The sequence below is a fragment of the Bos indicus x Bos taurus genome, chromosome 12 (genome assembly GCF_003369695.1).
Source record: "Bos indicus x Bos taurus breed Angus x Brahman F1 hybrid chromosome 12, Bos_hybrid_MaternalHap_v2.0, whole genome shotgun sequence".
NCBI classification, from domain to species: Eukaryota; Metazoa; Chordata; class Mammalia; order Artiodactyla; family Bovidae; genus Bos; species Bos indicus x Bos taurus.
The window spans coordinates 17,939,007-17,958,036 of NC_040087.1; the positions used below are offsets into that span (position 1 = coordinate 17,939,007).

The 19,030-nt window shown below is 36.4% G+C and overlaps 1 protein-coding gene across 2 annotated transcripts in view; it reads left to right on the plus strand.

Moving 5' to 3' along the window:
• The window catches only part of RB1 (RB transcriptional corepressor 1), a 120,325-nt gene that overhangs the window by 13,849 nt on the left and 87,446 nt on the right, over positions 1-19,030 (plus strand). For both annotated transcript variants that reach the window (XM_027557242.1, XM_027557243.1), the window contains exons 3-4: positions 11,645-11,760; positions 14,097-14,216. In XM_027557242.1, coding sequence (XP_027413043.1) covers positions 11,645-11,760; positions 14,097-14,216 — 236 coding nt within the window. The remainder of the gene's footprint in view (positions 1-11,644; positions 11,761-14,096; positions 14,217-19,030) is intronic.

The window sequence follows — 19,030 nt, forward strand, 5'->3', positions numbered from 1 at the left end:
TAATGTCTTTGCTTTTTAATATGCTATCTAGGTTGGTCTTTTAATTTCATGGCTGCAGTCACCATCTGCAGTGATTTTGGAGCCCCCAAAAATAGAGTCAGCCACTGTTTCCACTGTTTCCCCATCTATTTCCCATGAAGTGATGGGACCAGATGCCATGATCTTAGTTTCCTGAATGTTGAACTTTAAGCCAACTTTTTCACTCTCCTCTTTCACTTTCATCAAAAGGCTATTTAGTTCTTCTTCACTTTCTGCCATAGGGTGGTATCATCTGCATATCTGAGGTTATTGATATTTCTCCCGGCAATCTTGATTCCAGCTTGTGCTTCTTCCAGCCCAGCGTTTCTCATGATGTAATCTGCATAAAAGTTAAATAAGCAGGGTGGCAATATACAGCCTTGACGTACTCCTTTTCCTATTTGGAACCAGTCTGTTGTTCCATGTCCAGTTCTAACTGTTGCTTCCTGACCTGCATACAGGTTTCTCAAGAGACAGGTCAGGTGGTGTGGTATTCCCATCTCTTTCAGAATTTTCCACAGTTTATTGTGATCCACACAAAGTCCAAGGCTTTGGCATAGTCAATAAAGCAGAAATAGATGTTTTTCTGGAACTCTCTTGCTTTTTCCATGATCCAGCAGATGTTGGCAATTTGATCTCTGGTTCTTCTGCCTTTTCTAAAACCACCTTGAACATCTGGAAGTTCACGGTTCGCGTATTGCTGAAGCCTGGCTTGAAGAATTTTGAGCATTACTTTACTAGCGTGTGAGATGAGTGCAATTGTGCATTGGTTTGAGCATTCTTTGGCATTGCCTTTCTTTGGAATTGAGATGGATGCCCTTTATTTCTTTTTCTTAGCTGATTGCCCTGGCTAGAACCTCCAATACATTGTTACCTTTTTCCTGATCTTAGTGGGAGAACATTCAGTCTTACTGTTACCTATGATGTAGGCTTTCTGGAGATGCCTTTTGTCAGGTTGAGGAACTTCCCTTTTATTCCAGTTGTGTTGAGTATTTTGTCAAATGGTTTGGGATTTTGTCAAATGATTTTTTTCTGCATCTATTGAGACAACTGTATGTTTTTTCTCCTTATTATAACGTATTATATTCTTCTGAGATTTTAAACCAACATTGTGTTTCTAGGATAAGTTTCACTTGTTTATGGTGCGTAATTATTCTTATATATATATATATATTTAAATTTGGTTTCCTTGTATTTTGTTCAGCATTTTTATGCATTTTTTCATAAGAGATTTTGGTCTCTATTTTCTTTCCTTGCAGTGTTTTTGTCTGATTTTAGTGTCAGGGTAGTACTGACTGCTGAAGGAGATGGGAAATGTTTCCTTCGATCTTCAGCTTTTATGGAGCATTTTGGTTAATTGATGGGCTTCCCTGGTGGCTCAGATGGTAAAGTGTCTGTCTGCAGTGCAGGAGACCAGGGTTTGATCCCTGGATTGGGAAGATCCCCTGGAGAAGGAAATGGCAACCCACTCCAGTACTCTTGCCTGGAAAATCCCATGGACGGAGGAGCCTGATAGGCTACAGTCCATGGGGTCACAAAGAGTAGGACATGACTGAGTGACTTCACTTTCACTTGGTGGTGCTGCTGCTGCTAAGTCGCTTCAGTCGTGTCTGACTCTGTGCGACCCCGTAGACGGCAGCCCACCAGGCTCCCCCGTCCCTGGGATTCTCCAGGCGAGAACACTGGAGTGGGTTGCCATTGCCTTCTCCAATGCATGAAAGTGAAAAGTGAAAGTGAAGTCGTTCAGTCGTGTCCGACTCTTCGTGACCCCACGGACTGCAGCCCTCCAGGCTCCTCCATCCATGGGATTTTCCAGGCAAGAGTACTGGAGTGGGGTGCCATTGCCTTCTCTGTTCACTTGGTGAATTGATACTAATTCTGCTTTAAATGTTTGGTAGAATTCATCAATGAAACCAACTGAGCCTCGACTTTTCTCGGTGTAGAGATTTTTTAAAATTACTAGTCTAGTCTCTTAACTTTGTTACAGGTCTTTTCAAATTGTCAGTTTCTTTTTGTGATGGTTTGGTCTTCTCTCTCTTTTTAGAAGTTTGTCCATTTAATCTAAATCATCTGATTTGTCAGCATGCAGTGGCTCATAACATTCCTGTTATGATTCGTTTTAAAATTTCTATAAGATTGGTCTTAATATCCTCATGTCATTTCTAATTTTAACTAATTTGAATCATTTTTCTTGATCAATCTAACTAAAAGTTTCTCTTATCTTTTTTTCAAAAAACCAATTTTTGGTTTTATTGATTTTTCTCTACTTTTATACTCTCTAAATTTAATCAAACCATTTATTCCCTCTTCACCATTTAGTGTCTTAAACTTAATATATATGTCAGATAGCATTATTAAAGTTCTACATGAGCTTTCATCATGAACTACTCAGATATATCTAACATGTAATTATTTATAATTGTTATAATAATATATAATTTGACTGCTATTTTTACTGCAGCATATTTTCTTTTTTCTGAGGACCCATGGAAGGAATTTTACTCTCATCTCTGAATGAAGACTAGCGAGGCTTCTTCTGAGAACCAATTTTATTTTATTTTGTGGTCATTATGACTCTTGTAACTGTTTATGGATTTGAATGCCAACTTTCAAGACATAGCATGTAGTTTTTCTCACTAACATCTTTCTTGTCATTTTTTCCCACTTTTCTATATTTCCCTTTCAGTATTTCAAAGAAATATATATTTACATATGAACATGCATATATAAATGTATATTTATATATAAACACACATATATATTCGAAACGCAAATATACTTGTTTTTAAAATTTTTTATAGTATTAAAGTGAGAAGTGAATATCCGTTGCTCTCTTTGTATTCCCACCTCTATAGAAATAACCACTGATAAATTTTTGTTCATTCTGCCCCTCCAACCCTTCCTCATTTCCCCCTTCACACACACACACACACACACACACACACACGATTTTTTTTTTCCCACTGAGGTTTTATTATTTATTTACACTTTTTAACCAATTTAAGTAATTATTGATGCTTTTGGAATAGGCAATAGATTCAGATGGTTTAAGATTCAAAAGAAATAAAAATGTAAGCAATGAAAACCTCTGTCATTCTTTCCCCTAAGTTACCCACTTCTCCATAGGCAGCTAATAAAAGTTTCTAGTTTTTGTGTTTTTCTGTACCTTGCTTTTTTCATGTAGTGAAGAGTACCTCTCCTTCTGTGTTTAGCTTAATCTTTTTAGTGGATGTATTTTCCATTGTATGGACGTGTAATTTATTTATATATTCCCCTATTAACATTTAGTTTATTTTTGAACATTTGATACTACAAACTGTTGCAGTGAATAGCTTTATATATACATTTGGTGCACAAAAAAGAGTACTTTTGTAATGTTGATTCCTAGAAGTGAAACCACTGGGTCAGAAGACATTCACACTTACAAAATTTAATAGATTATGTCTTTGCTCATAGGATAAAATCTTTGCTGATATCTCACTTTTCCAATAAGGCCTAGCACTGTTTAATACTGTACCTGTACTCTGCCCTACTTCTCCCTCAGATTTTCTCTTCACCTTTTCCTGCTTTTTTGTTTAATTGAAGTTCACAGTGTTGTGTTGGTTTCTGGTGTACAGCAAAGTGATTCAGTTATGTGTGTGTATATTCTTTTTCAAATTCTTTTCCATTATGGGTTATAACAAGATACTGAATATCTTGTTTCTCCCAAGCTCTTTCCCTTTTGGTAACCCATAAGTTTGTTTTCTCTGTCTGTGAGTCTTTTTCTGTTTTGTCTGTGAGTTCATTTGTATCGTTTTTTAGATTCCACACATAAGTGATATTATATGATATTTGTCTTTGACTTAACTTTGTATGATTAGGTCCGTCCATGTTGCTGCCAATGGCATTAATGATTTCCTTCTTTTATATGACTGAGTGACATTTAGTTGATTATATATACCACATCTTCTTTATTCATTCACCTCTCTTTATTCTTCATGTTAGAAGTAGATACCAGAAGAATGGTAGGTACCAGAAGAACATATCACATACTGTATAGCACCTTTTCCCCATCGGATTGAAATGACTGTGGAGAGTTACAGGCTTCCAGGTTTGCTAGGGTATCTTAAACCTCAATTTAATAGGACTGTTTGTTTTTCTGTACTTTAAACATCTTTATGCCCTATATAATTTAGATAAAACAGGTGTTGTTTTGAAAGAAATGATTATAAATACACTCTCAGTGAATCAATTTTTTTCCTTATGTACATTATAATTTTAGAGGCCTGACATTCATAATTACTGATGTTCAGATTGGTAGTTATTTCTATTACATGTTCAGCTATAAACAAGTAGTCAAGTTTATATGAGACCTAGATATTTAGGAGAGTTTTGAAGTGAGTTATTTTGTCAAAAATGCCTGTTCCTTTTCTGTTTTACGTCCTTTCAGTACGTGCCTTGATTTTTCTCATTCTGCAAACCGTTTTTAAAATAAGTTGAATCAAATTTATATTGCAGTCAGAAACCACCAAACTTTCCCCCACCTTGGATCTCTTTTAGAAAGTGTACCAAACTTTGTTTATTAAATAATAATTTTTCCTAATTTTATTCAAGCCTGACAGCCATTGTTTTTTATCAGTATAAAGGTAAATTGTGTTACCTTGCTGCATTGATTTCTAGCAAAAGTGAAACACTTGCTACTTTAGTTACTGAGGCATTATTGAAAGTAAACATATGGGTTCGCTTAAGTTTTTAAAAATTTAAGCAAATTTGCCAAGGATTATCATTTTATGATTTGAACCCTAGAGACTCCCAGACCACAGGACTTCAGTGATCAATGATCTCTTTCATTTTCCCTTCCAACTGAGATTCTTTTATTCTAATGCCAACTCATTTATTCAGTAGTTGTGTTTTCTTTTTTTCAAATGATATTGGTGGAATGAATGGACATGCTAACTTTGAAAAATACCATTTATACACATAATTAAATCTGAGTTGTAGTAATTGACTCTTTGTTTCTAAGATGGGTAGACACTAGTTAATTAATTAATTAGTAGTTGTTTTAATATGGTGGCTGTTTTCACTGCTCTATGGCTCTGTCTTCTTGGGGATCATTTTTTGGGCCTTTGATGCAATAAAGCAGAGAGCTTGACTAGGAACTAAATTCCAGGTCAGTTATGTTATTACAAGTTTAGGAAGTGAAGACTGTAATTCATTTCTTTGTGTGAATTAATCCTGCTGATCCTCAGTAGCTGATCAATGTGTGTGTGATCAGGAGATAAAGAAATTGTGGTAGCACCAATATTCTCACCTTAAAACTTTTTACTCATGATTCAGTTGCTGCTTAGTTCTCTGAGCCTACTAGGGGGAAAAACAAGAAAGTCAAAAAAGTCATTCTATCCTATACTAGGGTATGACTATTGATGCTGCTTTTAAAAAATATATACATTTAATGTCAAGTTAGTGCTGGCCATTGTACTAGGTTCTTGCGGGTTCAGCAGTGTACTTAGTGTGATTATGCCTTCAAAATGCTTACAAAATAGTTGAGATAGGGACAATTGAACAATCTAGTAAACTGAATTGAGTTTAGTTAGGTGCTTAAATAGTCCTAACCACTGAATTCTGTAGAAGTTCTTAGCTCCAAGTACTCATCTCTTGGGCAGAAGACTAGATGAATCTGAATTTGCCAAGAACATATTTTTCTGGGAGTAGAGTCAACTCTCCCCACAAAGGCATTGTGTAACTGGATGGCTAATTCAGTTGGTGTTTACCTCTGCATGTTGAATCAAAAATATGATCGAGCACAAGTAAAGTTAGCTTTTGTATTCTTCTTGGCTGTGCTACTCTTGCCTTCTGGTTCTTATGAGCACATCAAGAATTTCTTTAGCGCTCAACTGCTGTCAGCTAATATTATGCAAGCGAGAGGGAGGATTTTCTGGCATATTAGCATGTTGTTTCTTTTGTTCTTACATATAACCTTGGTAAGGAAATCCCCGAGGGGAAGATATAAAGGAAGCTCTTAGCCCCTCTACTTCTATAATACATTTAACTTGTAACTTTATTGCTAATCACTCATTACAGTCTCATGAATCTGGTGTAAGGATGTATCCTTTTGACCCTGAGATAAAGAGCATGTTTACTATGGCTTATTTCCATCATTTTCATGGTTGATATCTTAAAAAGTAAAGATAAGAGAGAGTAGTGTTTTTAACTTTTAAAATTTCAGGTTAAATTCATGCTAGTTATGTTAACCTACTTTTCAGTAAGATAACCTACTTTTCAGATGTTTCTAAGATGATTTATGTTACCACTTGGGGGAGCTCTTTTATAAGTTAGTGCATTGTAAAAGAGCAAGTGTTGGATTGGCCAAAAACTTTGTTCAGTATTTTCCATAAAATATCATGGAGAAAAAAACTCAACAAACTTTTTGGTTAAGTCATATCACTAACTCAGGGTTACCAGTTGGGTGATTTAAGTAAACTAAACTAAATGATAGCTTAAATGAGTAGTCTCTTAAGTGTTGATTATAGATTATGATTTAAACTGTAGTATATGTAATTAAAGTTTGACTATTTTAAAAAAGATTTTTCTCAAGAATATTCATAATTTTTCCTCTCACCTGTTTTATATAAATTTAGTACTTCTTAATTGACTTATTTTCCCCTCTATTTTATAATTGTAGGTAATTTAGAAAATATATCTAGGATTAATGAAAACCATTTGTAATCCTACCACCTAGAGATAATAGTTAACATTTTGATATATTTTTGCATATCCTTTCTTTTAAATTTTTTCAACAAATTGGAGTCAAAATATACACAGAATTTTGTATTCTGATGTTTTTTTCTCGTAACATGTCTGGTTTTTTTCCCCATGTCCTTATAATCTTTGAAATGTTTTCTAAGAGTTTTATGTAGCTCTTGATACAGCTCTATCATAATTTATTTAACTATTCTATTTAAAGATGTTTGAATGTTTCCCATTATTTTTGCTGTTGTAATTCTTTGAACATTTATCATACTAAATCTTACTCAGTAATTATTTTCATTGGATAAATCCATAGAGATAAAACTGAACTCTTAAGGTTCTTGATGCAAATTAGCAAAATGTCCTTCAATTAACACTCTTCTAAGGTTCTTATATTCCAAATATGTTTATTGGAAATTACTGTCTTTTTCTTTTGTAAAATGCTTTTTCTTATCCTTTCCTCATTTTTTTCTTCTTTCATTTATTTTTTTGTGATTCTTTTGGCTGAGTAAAACTTTCTTTTCCTCTGTTTTAATGGTTTCAAAGGTGCTATTCTGAGCCCGTTACATAATTCTCAACTAAATTTTTGAGGAAACAAATCAGTTACAAATTTTTGGGTTGTAATTGCCGTTGGAAAATAGGGCCTAGATCTTGAGACAGCAGTGAGGGTTGGAAAGCAGGATGAGTCATGTGAAACAGCTGTGTCGAGGAGTTGGGGCTGCTGTAGAAGTGGATGAAGCTGCAGACGGCAGAAGGAAAAAGAAGGTGGTGGGGAAAAGTCTTTGGAATTAGGAAACTCTGAAAAAGTTGACAGAGATAAAAACGAGAATGAGGATGTTGACTGTGTTTGAAAAGCTGAGGAGAAAAGTTTCATTACAGTGGTGTCAGATGTCGTATAGAGGTCTTTGTAGATGAAACCAAAGAAAAGTCTGTTCAGTTTAGAGAGAGCTCTTTCGACACTTAGACAATAGCCTCAGTAGAATAGCGCTTACATAGTAGAAGTATGTGTTCAGTGGGTGCAGTAGATGTGTACTGGGAGAGTGTATCTGGTGAGTGTGCGTGTGAATAGTAAGAGGTTTGTATGTCTGGTTTGAACAGTGGCTTGATAAAGTCCAGGGATAGAAGGATAGCTTTTTTTTTTTTTTTAAAGTGATGTAAGTTTGTTTGTGGGGCTTCCCTGGTAGCTCGGCTGGTAAAGAATCTGACTGCAATGCAGGAGACCTCGGTTCAATTCCTGGGTGGGAAAGATCCCCTGGGGAAGGGATAGGCTACCCACTCCAGTATTCTTGGGTTTCCCTGGTGGCTCAGATGGTAAAGAATCTGCCTGCAATGCAGGAGCGACCTGGGTTGGGAAGATCCCCTGCCTGGAGGAGGGCATGGCAGCCCACTCCAGTATTCTTGCCTGGAGAATTCCCATGGACAGAGGACCCTGGTGGGCTACAGTCCATGGGATCCCAAAAAGTCAGACACAACTGAGTGACTTAGCACACCACAGCACAAGCTGGTTTGTAGCTAAACAGAAGCATGTGTTTAGAAAGACCTGTAAGATAAATTATGTAAGACAGAGGGAGGAATTAATCAAATAGGTCTTGAAGGAGGTGATACAAAGTGGGAAGAAGTGAGGGAGTAGATTTACTGATTTAAGAGTGGAGGAGGATGTTCATTTGTCAAAGTCAGAAGAGAAGAAGGACCTGAAGCTAGATGCAGAGACATTGGGAGTATATGGTAATTAGAAATTATTTGATGTGGAGAAACATGTTGAGGCCTTTGGAATTGTGATTCTCTAACCTTCTCAACAAAATAAAAATGAAGAGTACAGAACAGTAAAATAGTTAAGAGTACAGGACTCTTAGTGGGGTGGTGAGATTAAGGATTTCAATAGTGAAAATGTTAGGAAATCAATGTAGAAATGTAGTAAGGAAATACTCTTAAATAAAGGGAAGAAGACTAATTTGAGTGTTAGGAAACTTGGGTTTTATAGGCCTGTGGCATTGATAGGCTGTGTTGGGCAACTCTCCACGCTCTAATCTTCAGTTTCTTAATCTGCACAATGAGAACTGAATCAAATGTCGTTTTACGGATTTAAAAGTCTTGAACCAAACTGAACTAAAAAAAGAACAAAACATAATCAAGTCATTGTAGTATTGGTGGAAAGAAAGACAAGTAGGTCAGTGGAACAGAACAGAGAATCAGAAAATAGAATTCACACATACGTGTCAGTGTTTGCACACAGAGGGTAAGGTAGTTCAATGGAGAAAGGAGTTCCTCTCAACAAATGATACTGGAGCAATTCGACATCCATATGCAAAAAATGAACTTTAGTCCCTTTGTTGCACAATCATAAAAATTAATTCAAATGAAGCATAGATATAAACTTCCAGAAGATGACCAAGGAGAAAACCTTTGTGACCTTGGATTAAACAAAGATTTCATGGATAGTACCAGCAAGGGCATGATCTATAAAACAAGGTAATAAATTGAGCTCCATCAAAATTAAAAACTTACGCCCTTTGAAATACACTATTTAAGAAAGTGAAAAGCTACAGATCAGTTGAAGATTTTTGCAAAACACGTACCTGTTAAGGAGTTTGAATCCAACATGTTTAAGTAACTCTTAACAACTTTATAAGACAAACAACTGAAGAGAAAATTGGCAAAAGAAGAGATCCAGATGCTAAGTGAGATTTGAAAAAGTACTCAGTGTTGTTAGTCCTTGGGAAAATGTACCACTACACACCTACTGGGATGACTGGAAAACAGACGAACAGAAACTAAGTGCTGGTGAGGATGTGAAGAAACGTGAACTCTCATTTGTAGCTGGCGGGGGTGCAAAGCATTACAGCCATGTTGGAAAACAGTTTACCAGTTTCTTACAAACTTAAACTTACATTTAATACAGAACTTAGCATTCCCCAATGAGGTATTCACCCGAGAGAAATGAAAATATGCATCCACTTAAAGATCTGTAGTTGAATATTTAAGGCTAAGGTTAATAGCCTTATTCATAGCAGTGTATTCAGCTATTGGAATCGATAAACAAAGTGTGGTATATTCATACAGTGGAGTGCTACTCAACAAATAAAAGGGATAAATACTAATAGGTACAACAATATGGATGAGTTCTCAGAAGCATTATGCTAAGTGAAAGAAGCCAGACAAAAAAGGCTACAGCCTATATAATTCCATTTGTATGACATTCTAGAGAAGGAACTGAAATCAGATCAGTGATTGCCAGGGACTAGAAGTCAATAAAAATGATTTCTTACACACAAAACTCCAGTATTCCTCAGCATTCCCAGGGATGAATATTTTTGGTGTGGAGAAGATTGGGTTGTGGACAGTTTTTGAGACAGATATGATATAGAGGAATGAGTGCTAGATTCACTGATAATAGTGCTGCTGCTGTTTATTATTGAATGAGTATAATGCCTGGCACTGTGCTGATTACTTAAGAGCATCCTCACTGTTAAATTTTATAGTGACCCAGATAGGATACTATTATATTTCTATTTTAGTAAAAACTGAGGTTTAATTAGATTTAATCAGTTGCTTACAGTTATACAACTAGAGTATGTGTTCAAAGTCTTGAATGTTTGACACAAAAATTCATGTTTTTAACTTAAATAGAAGTGTAACTCCCAGGGAGACAGGGAATTTTTTTGTTTGTTCTGTTTTCATCACTGAATCCCCAAAATGACAAAACTGTGTTAGTTGCATAATAAATATTTCTTTAAAAATTATTCAATTCAGTTCAGTCACTCAGTCGTGTCCCACTCTTTGCAACCCCGTGAACCACAGCATGCCAGGCCTCTCTGTCCATCACCAACTCCTGGAGTTTACCCAAATTCATGTCCATTGAGTCGGTGATCTAAATTATTAGATATGTCCAATTTTAGAAGATACTAAAAAACGAATTGGAAGAGATAAAACTGTATGAAGATAAACATATGATTTTTAAAATTAAGGAAAAGTTTAGAGTTGGATAGTGATCAGCTTTGTATTATCCCTAAAATTTGATAATCTAGAATAATTCTTTTTCCTAAAACTTTTATATAATTGAGATTTCAAAACAATGTAAAATTGTATCACATATTTTTCAGCCCCATTGTACTCTACAATTAAGAGTAAGCAAGTAGTTCCAACTCTTTGATAGAACATTAGATAATTTGTTTTTTTTGTTTTTAATTTAATATAATCTAATTTTACCTATAAAACACATATTTAAATAAAGATATATTTTTAGGGGAAAAAGTATTCTAATGATAATGAAAAAATATTCTAATAATAATGATAGCTGTCATTCATTGAGTACTAATTAAATGACAGGCATTGTGGTAAGGGCTTTATATAAAGTCTCATTTAATTCTTACAAAGTGAGGTAAGTATTATTATTTCCATTTTACAAGGAAGGCAGTTAGAGCACTGAGAGATATAAATTTCATAAGGTTAAAAAAATACTTGAATCAATAGATTGGTAAAAGAACAAGTGAATTAGAGCAAAAGGAGGATAATCAAGTGAGAAAATGGGCTTGTTTTTTTAAAAACAATTTATTTTATGAAGTAAAATCTTTCACCTTGGCTTGGATGATGTTGTGTTATTGAGAACTGAAAATGTTTACCTCAGAGAACTGACTGGCTTCTAGGTTTTTTATAGAAAGTTGTAGTTTAACTTTTTGACTTATCTGGTAATTTTTTTTTGCTTTACAATATAAAATTTAGTTACTAATTTTGTAACTAGTTTGTACTAGCCTAGAATTAAATACTCTCATAAAGACTTGGGAACAAATTTATTTTGTTATGCTCAATAAGAAAAAAGTTGCCTAGTATAGTTTTAACACAGTTTTTGTGTGTAAATGACTTAACGAATTACTTGAACCTTTTTGTTTTGTTTTGTTTGCAGGAAGGTTATGTTCAAAAGAAAAAGGAACTGTGGGGAATCTGTATTTTTATCGCAGCAGTTGACTTAGATGAGATGCCGTTCACTTTCACTGAGCTACAGAAAAACATTGAAACCAGGTAAAATTTCTTGCATTAATATAGGCCTCTGCCATTTAAAAAAAAAAAAAACTATTCCTGAACTATCATTTTAATAGACTTCAGGGAATTGGTGGGAAATGCCAAAATTAACTAAAACATGGAGAACTTGGGTCAACTAGTGAACTCTCCTACTCTGTTGGGGCCCTTAATGTCTTTATGCTGCAGTTTCTTTAAAATGTAGCAGTCTGTGTCCTGGGAAAATCTTCATTGTATCTCTCACTGTGTTAACTTTCTTAATTGTAGCTGTTGATAAAGTGGACAAAATAGGCAGATTTATTAAATAGGCTTTATTATATAGTAAAACCTTTGTAAAAGTAGTATGAGCCCATCTTCAAGGAATTTAGTTGATTTATTAAAGTTTAAAACTTTTAATATAATAGATATTGTAATTATATATGTTTTGAGACTGTGTGTTCAGTTAAGTATCTATTATCATACTTGCCCCTATAATTACTTAATGTCTGTATTGAGTTTATAAGCCTAATGAGAGTTTACTAATTGTTTCCAACAACTCAAGAGAAGCCTTCTGATCATTTCTTCTAGTCATTTCTTTTGCAGTATATTTACAATATCTAACAGCAAATAATTTACCAAAAAGATAGTAGTATGTTTCTTCTTAGATAAAGCCATCTAGAGTTAAACATAATTGGTGTTTTGTGTAAATGAGATAAAATTGTTTCACATTTTAGTAACTTTCTTACTACCTCTAAATAAAATGTGGAAACAAAGACCTTCTAAAGGCAATGGCACCCCACTCCAGTACTCTTGCCTGGAAAATCCCATGGACGGAGGAGCCTATTAGGCTGCAGTCCATGGGGTCGCTAAGAGTCGGACAGGACTGAGCAACTTCACTTTCACTTTTCACTTTCATGCATTGGAGAAGGAAATGGCAACCCACTCCAGTGTTCTTGCCTGGAGAATCCCAGGGACGGGGGAGCCTGGTGGGCTGCCGTCTATGGGGTCACACAGAGTCGGACGCGACTGAAGTGACTTAGCATAGCATAGCATGTTCATATTTAACTGATTAAATTAGAAGTTGTTTACCTCTCAGAGATTTCAAAGTTTAACTTTATTAAATAAAATCACTAAACCAAAATAGGTTTTATATAGCTGAAAACAATCTGAATATAGAGGTAAATTTTTATATCAGCAAATGTTTTAGTTACCTCAGAGGATTGGAAAGAGAATCAATATTTGGGTTAAGATAGACTGGGTATATTTTACAAGATATATGACTTGAAATAGATTGCTTATCCTTATTAAGTCTCGGGTTCCTTTCCTTTCCTGTGAAATAAAAATTATTAGTGTTAGTCACTAATGGGGTCTACTCTTTGCGACCCCATGGACTGTAGCCTGCCAAGCTCCTCTGTCCATGGGATTTCCCAGGCAAGAACACTGGAGTGGATTGCCATTCCCTTCTCCAGGGAATCTTCCCCATCCAGGAGTCAAACCCAGGTCTCCTGCATTGTAGGCCAATTCTTTACCATCTGAGTTTCCAGCTATTTCCTTTTTCCTTCCCCTAAAACCACTGGTGGGGTAAAGAGAGAAGGTGTGTGCATCTGTGGTGAGGGAGAGCCATGGCTCCCTGAGAAGGCTGTTAGAGCCAAAGTGGGATGAGGAGGTCATCTCCCAAGGGTGTGGGGGGCTTCTTGACACGGGCTGCTTGGTGTGCAAGGGCAGACGAAGCAGGTGTGTGGACAGCTGGTATAGGGAGTCACAGCACATGTGAGGTAAGAGCTGTCTGGGATGAGCGGTCAGATCCCTACTTGGAGGGGTGAGGGCAGTTCAGGGTGGGGGAGTCAGTCTGAGCAGGAGAGGAGGGTGCCAACATGGAGGAGTGGGTAGCTTGGTCGTTACAGGGGGATTGATTAAATGAGTAAATTAGAGATAAGTGGATCCCAGATTTCTCACTGTCAAAGAAGAGTTATAAATATGTAAAGGAAAACATGGGAATGAAACAGGTAGTTTTTGTGTTAGATAAATGGATGTGAACTTAGGATTTTTAAAACATATAGCTAGATATAGAACTAAATATTTGTATATGTCTGTAATAACCCTTATTTTTTCTGTGTTCTTGTTGATAAATAGATGTAGGCTTAGGTGTATAGATACAGGGATATAGGTTGAGATTAGTTGATATTTTTTCCCTTTAAATTCTAGTAAAATGCAAAAACTAATTCCTTCCAAAGGATATAATAGTGATTTGGTACAGAGCTAACAGGCCTTTTGAATTGAAATGTCCATGCTTTGAAAATGAAAAAAAAAATGAATTTCTAAAATTGTGGATTCACTTTTTTCTATGCTTTCTTTTGCAGTGTCTATAAATTCTTTGATTTACTAAAAGAAATCGATACCAGTACCAAAGTTGATAATGCTATGTCAAGACTGTTGAAGAAGTATAATGTGTTGTGTGCACTCTACAGCAAATTAGAAAGGTAAAGTAAAAATTTTATTAGGATTGCACCCTGCATTTTCATGTCACTGTTCATATTAGATTCCATCTGGGAACTGTTACATACTTAGTAAAGTTGTTAAGTATTGCACCTTAGATTTGTCCCATTAATAGTCTTGACTTTCTTATTTGTCCAGTCATATACATTCTGAATGTTTCTTCCAAAATTATTTGTTTTATTCATGTTTTACTTGTTTTAATGAACTTCGTTCCCACTTTAGCCTTCTCTGCCAGAAGACTTGTAGTTCTGAATGGAAGAGTCATCTAAATTTAAGATTCTTCCTAGTGGTGACCTTACTCCAGAGAGAATGAAGAGACGGAGCCAAAGCAAAGACAACACCCAGTTGTGGATGTGACTGGTGATGGAAGCAAGGTCCTATGCTGTAAAGAGAAATATTGCACAGGAACCTGGAATGTTAGCTGCATGAATCAGTGCAAACTGGAAGTGATCAAACACGAGATGGCAAGAATGAATGTCAACATTTTAGGAATCAGCAAACTAAAATGGACTGGAATGGGTGAATTTAACTCAGATGATCATTATATCTACTCCTGTGGGCCAAGAATCCCTTAGAAGAAATGGAGTAGCCATTGTAGTCAACCAAAGAGTCCGAAATGCAGTACTTGGATGCAATTTCAAAAATGACAGAATGATCTCTGTTTGTTTCCAAGGTAAACCATTCAATATTATGGTAATCCAAGTCTATGCCCTGACCAGTAATGCTGAAGAAGCTGAAGTTGAAAGGTTCTGTGGAGACCTACGAGACCTTCTAGAACTAACACCCAAAAAAAATGTCCTTTTCATTATAGGGGACTGGAATGCAAAAGTAGAAAGTCAAGAAACACCTGGAGTAACAGGCAAATTTGGCCTTGGAGTACAGAATGAAGCAGGGCAAAGGCTAATAGAGTCCTGCCAAGAGAATGAACTGGTCATAGCAAACACCCTCTTCCAACAGCACAAGAGAAGACTCTACACATGGACATCACCAGATGGCCAACACTGAAATCAGATTGATTATATTCTTTGCAGCCAAAGATGGAGAAGCTCTATACAGTCAGCAAAAACAAGACCGTGAGCTGACTGTGGCTCAGATCATGAACTCCTTATTGCCAAATTCAGACTTAAATTGAAGAAAGTAGGGAAGACCATTGGACCATTCAGGTATGACCTAAATCAAATCCCTTATGATTATACAGTGGAAGTGAGAAATAGATTTAAGGGACTAGATCTGATAGAGTGTCTGATGAACTATGGACAGAGGTTCGTGACATTGTATAGGAGACAGGGAGCAAGACCATCCCCAAGAAAAAGAAATACAAGAAAGCAAAATGGCTGTCTGGGGAGGCCTTACAAATAGCTGTGAAAAGAAGAGAAGTGAAAAGCAAAGGAGAAAAGGAAAGATATACCCATTTGAATGCAGAGTTCCAAAGAATAGCAAGGAGAGATAAGAAAGCCTTCCTCAGTGATTAGTGCAAAGAAATAGTGGAAAACAATAGAATGGGAAAGACTAGAGATCTCTTCAAGAAAATTAAAGATACCAAGGGAACATTTCATGCAAAGATGGGCACAATAAAGGACAGAAATGGTATGGACCAAACAAAAGCAGAAGATATTAAGAGGTGGCAAGAATACACAGAAGAACTGTACAAAAAAGATCTTCATGACCCAGATAATCATGATGGTGTAATCACTCACCTAGAGCCAGACATCCTGGAATGTGAAGTCAAGTGGGCCTTAGGAAGCATCACTACAAACAAAGCTAGTGGAGGTGATGGAATTCTAGTTGAGCTATTTCAAATCCTAAAAGATGATGCTGTGAAAGTGCTGCACTCAGTATGCCAGCAGATTTGGAAAACTCAGCAGTGGCCACAGGACTGGAAAAGGTCAGTTTTCGTTCCAATCCCAAAGAAAGGCAATGCCAAAGAATGCTCAAACTACCGCACAATTGCACTCATCTCACACGCTAGTAAAGTAATGCTCAAAATTCTCCAAGCCAGGCTTCAACAATACGTGAACCGTGAACTTTGAGATGTTCAAGCTAGATTTAGAAAAGGCAGAGGAACCAGAGATCAAATTGCCAACATCCACTGGATCATGGAAAAAGCAAGAGAGTTCCAGAAAAACATCTATTTCTGCTTCATTGACTATGCCAAAGCCTTTGACTATGTGGATCACAACAAACTGTGGAAAATTCCGCAAGAGATGGGAATACCAGACCACCTGACCTGCCTCTTGAGAAACCTATATGCAGGTCAGGAAGCAACAGTTAGAACTGGACATGGAACAACAGACTGGTTCCAAATAGGAAAAGGAGTACGTCAAGGCTGTATATTATCACCCTGCTTATTTAACTTATATGCAGAGTACATCATGAGAAACGCTGGGCTAGATGAAGCACAAGCTGGAATCAAGCTTGCTGGGAGAAATGTCAGTAACCTCGGTTATGCAGATGACACCACCCCTATGGCAGAAAGCGAAGAAGAGCTAAAGATCCTCTTGATGAAGGTGAAAGAGGAGAGTGAAAAAGTTGGCTTAAAGCTCAGCATTCAGAAAACTAAGATCATGGCATCTGGTCCCATCACTTCATGGCAAATAGATGGAGAAACAGTGGAAATAGTGGCAGTCTTTATTTTTGGTGGCTCTAAAATCACTGCAGATGGTGACTGCAGCCATGAAATTAAAAGACGCTTACTCCTTGGAAGGAAAGTTATGACCAACCTAGACAGCATATTAAAAAGCAGAGACATTACTTTGCCAACAAAGGTCCATCTAGTCAAGGCCCTGGTTTTTCCAGTAGTCAGAGAGTATGTGAGAGTTGGACTATAAACAAAGCTGAGCACCTAAGAATTGATGCTTTTGACCTGTGGTCTTGGAGAAGACTCTTGAGAGTCCCTTGGACTGCAAGGAGATCCAACCAGTCCATCCTAAAGGAGATCAGTCGTGAATATTCATTGGAAGGACTGATGTTGAAGCTGAAACTCCAGTACTTTGGCCATCTGATGTGAAGAGCTGACTTATTTGAAAAGACCCTGATGTAGGGAAAGATTGAAGGCGAGAGGAGAAAGGGATGACAGAGGATCAGATGGTTGGATGGCATCACCGACTCAATGGACATGAGTTTGAGTAAACTCCATGAGTTGGTGATGGACAGGGAGGCCTGGCGTGCTGCAGTCCGTGGGGTCACAAAGAGTCGGACACGACTGAGCAACTGAATTGAACTGAACTGAGTGGTGACCTTACTACCAAGTTGTGACTTGTATATTAATGGTGATTTAGAGGAAGTAGTTTTTTTGGTCAATATCCTTTAAGAAACTTTAGGCTATCAGCTGTTTTAGTGCATATACATTAAGAAACTACACAGGCATTAATGAAATGACTATTGGTAACCACTATGTGTTAGATGCTCGTAATATGAAATCATATGATACTGTGATCATCAAGAAGTTTATAGTAAATAAGTAAATTATGTATTTCAATAAAATTACATGCAGTAATTGTTTGATGTCCTATTGTAGAGGGTTGTTTGTAAGAAGCAGAAATTATGTAGTGGGTAACAATACTGTGTATTTTTAAAGTAATAAGAATAATTATGGGGTGAAAAAACTGTAGAAGAAGGCAATGTCTGAGTAGAGTTTAAAGGATAATTAGAAACTTACCAAGCAAAATATGTGGAGACTGGGACTGAGCATCCTAGGCAGAGTGATCAGCATGTGTACAGAGCCAAAGCAGTACCATAAAGTACTTTGGATATTGCTAATGGCTAAAAGGTAGGAGGGGATGAGACTGATAGTGAGCTTGAACTTTGCCCAGCAGGCGATGGAGTCATTGATTTTAAGCTAGCAAGTGACAGAGTCTAATTTGGCCTGTAAAAAATCACTCAGGCCTTTGTTAAAGGGATTTGGAATTTTTATTGACTAGTTTATGAGATAATTTAATGTTTATTGGTCTTGAAGTGAATCAGGATTTTTTTTTTTTTTTCTATCTTATGTGTACCTTCTTCTGAAGAACTGTTGGGAAAATTAGCTGTGATACCAAAAGTGAAAGTCACTCAGTTGTGTCTGACTCATGGACACATGGACAAATAAACAGACCTGCCAAAGCCTGTTTATTTCTGGGTTCAGTATATGTATGTGTATGGCAGTGTGCTGTAGTGATTAGGATAACTTTTAAAAAGCTAAACAGATCTAGATATGATTATTAATTTTGTCATTTACCGACTTTGTAAGCTAGAGAAAGATACTTAACATCTTTAAACCTCAATTTCAATCTGTAAGATAGAGCTAATAATGCTCTCCTCGCAGAGTAATTGTAACAATTAAGTAAGACAATATTACTTGTTACCTCACCTCCTAGCACATACTAAATGCTTAATAAACAGTAGCTTTTAAAGCTATTACTAACTACATTAGTGCTGTTACCTAGAAATATAAAAATGCAAGCCATATATTTTAAATAGTAGCTGCATGACAAGTATAAACAAGTGAAATTAATTTTAGCATTTTATTTAACTCATATATCTCAAAACATCAAATTTTGATATGTATCATTCATCCATAACTTGTGTACAGGTGTTCATGGCTGTGTTATTTGTATTAGCCAAAAAATGGAAACATCCCAAATATCCATCAGCTGATGAAAGGATAAACAAAATGTGAACTATCCATATTAGAGGGCTTCCCTGGCAGCTCAGATGGTAAAGAATCTGCCTGCAATGCAGGAGACCTGGGTTTGATCCTTGGGCTGGGAAGATCTCCTGGAGAAGGAAATGGCAGTTCACTCCAGTACTCTTGCTTGGA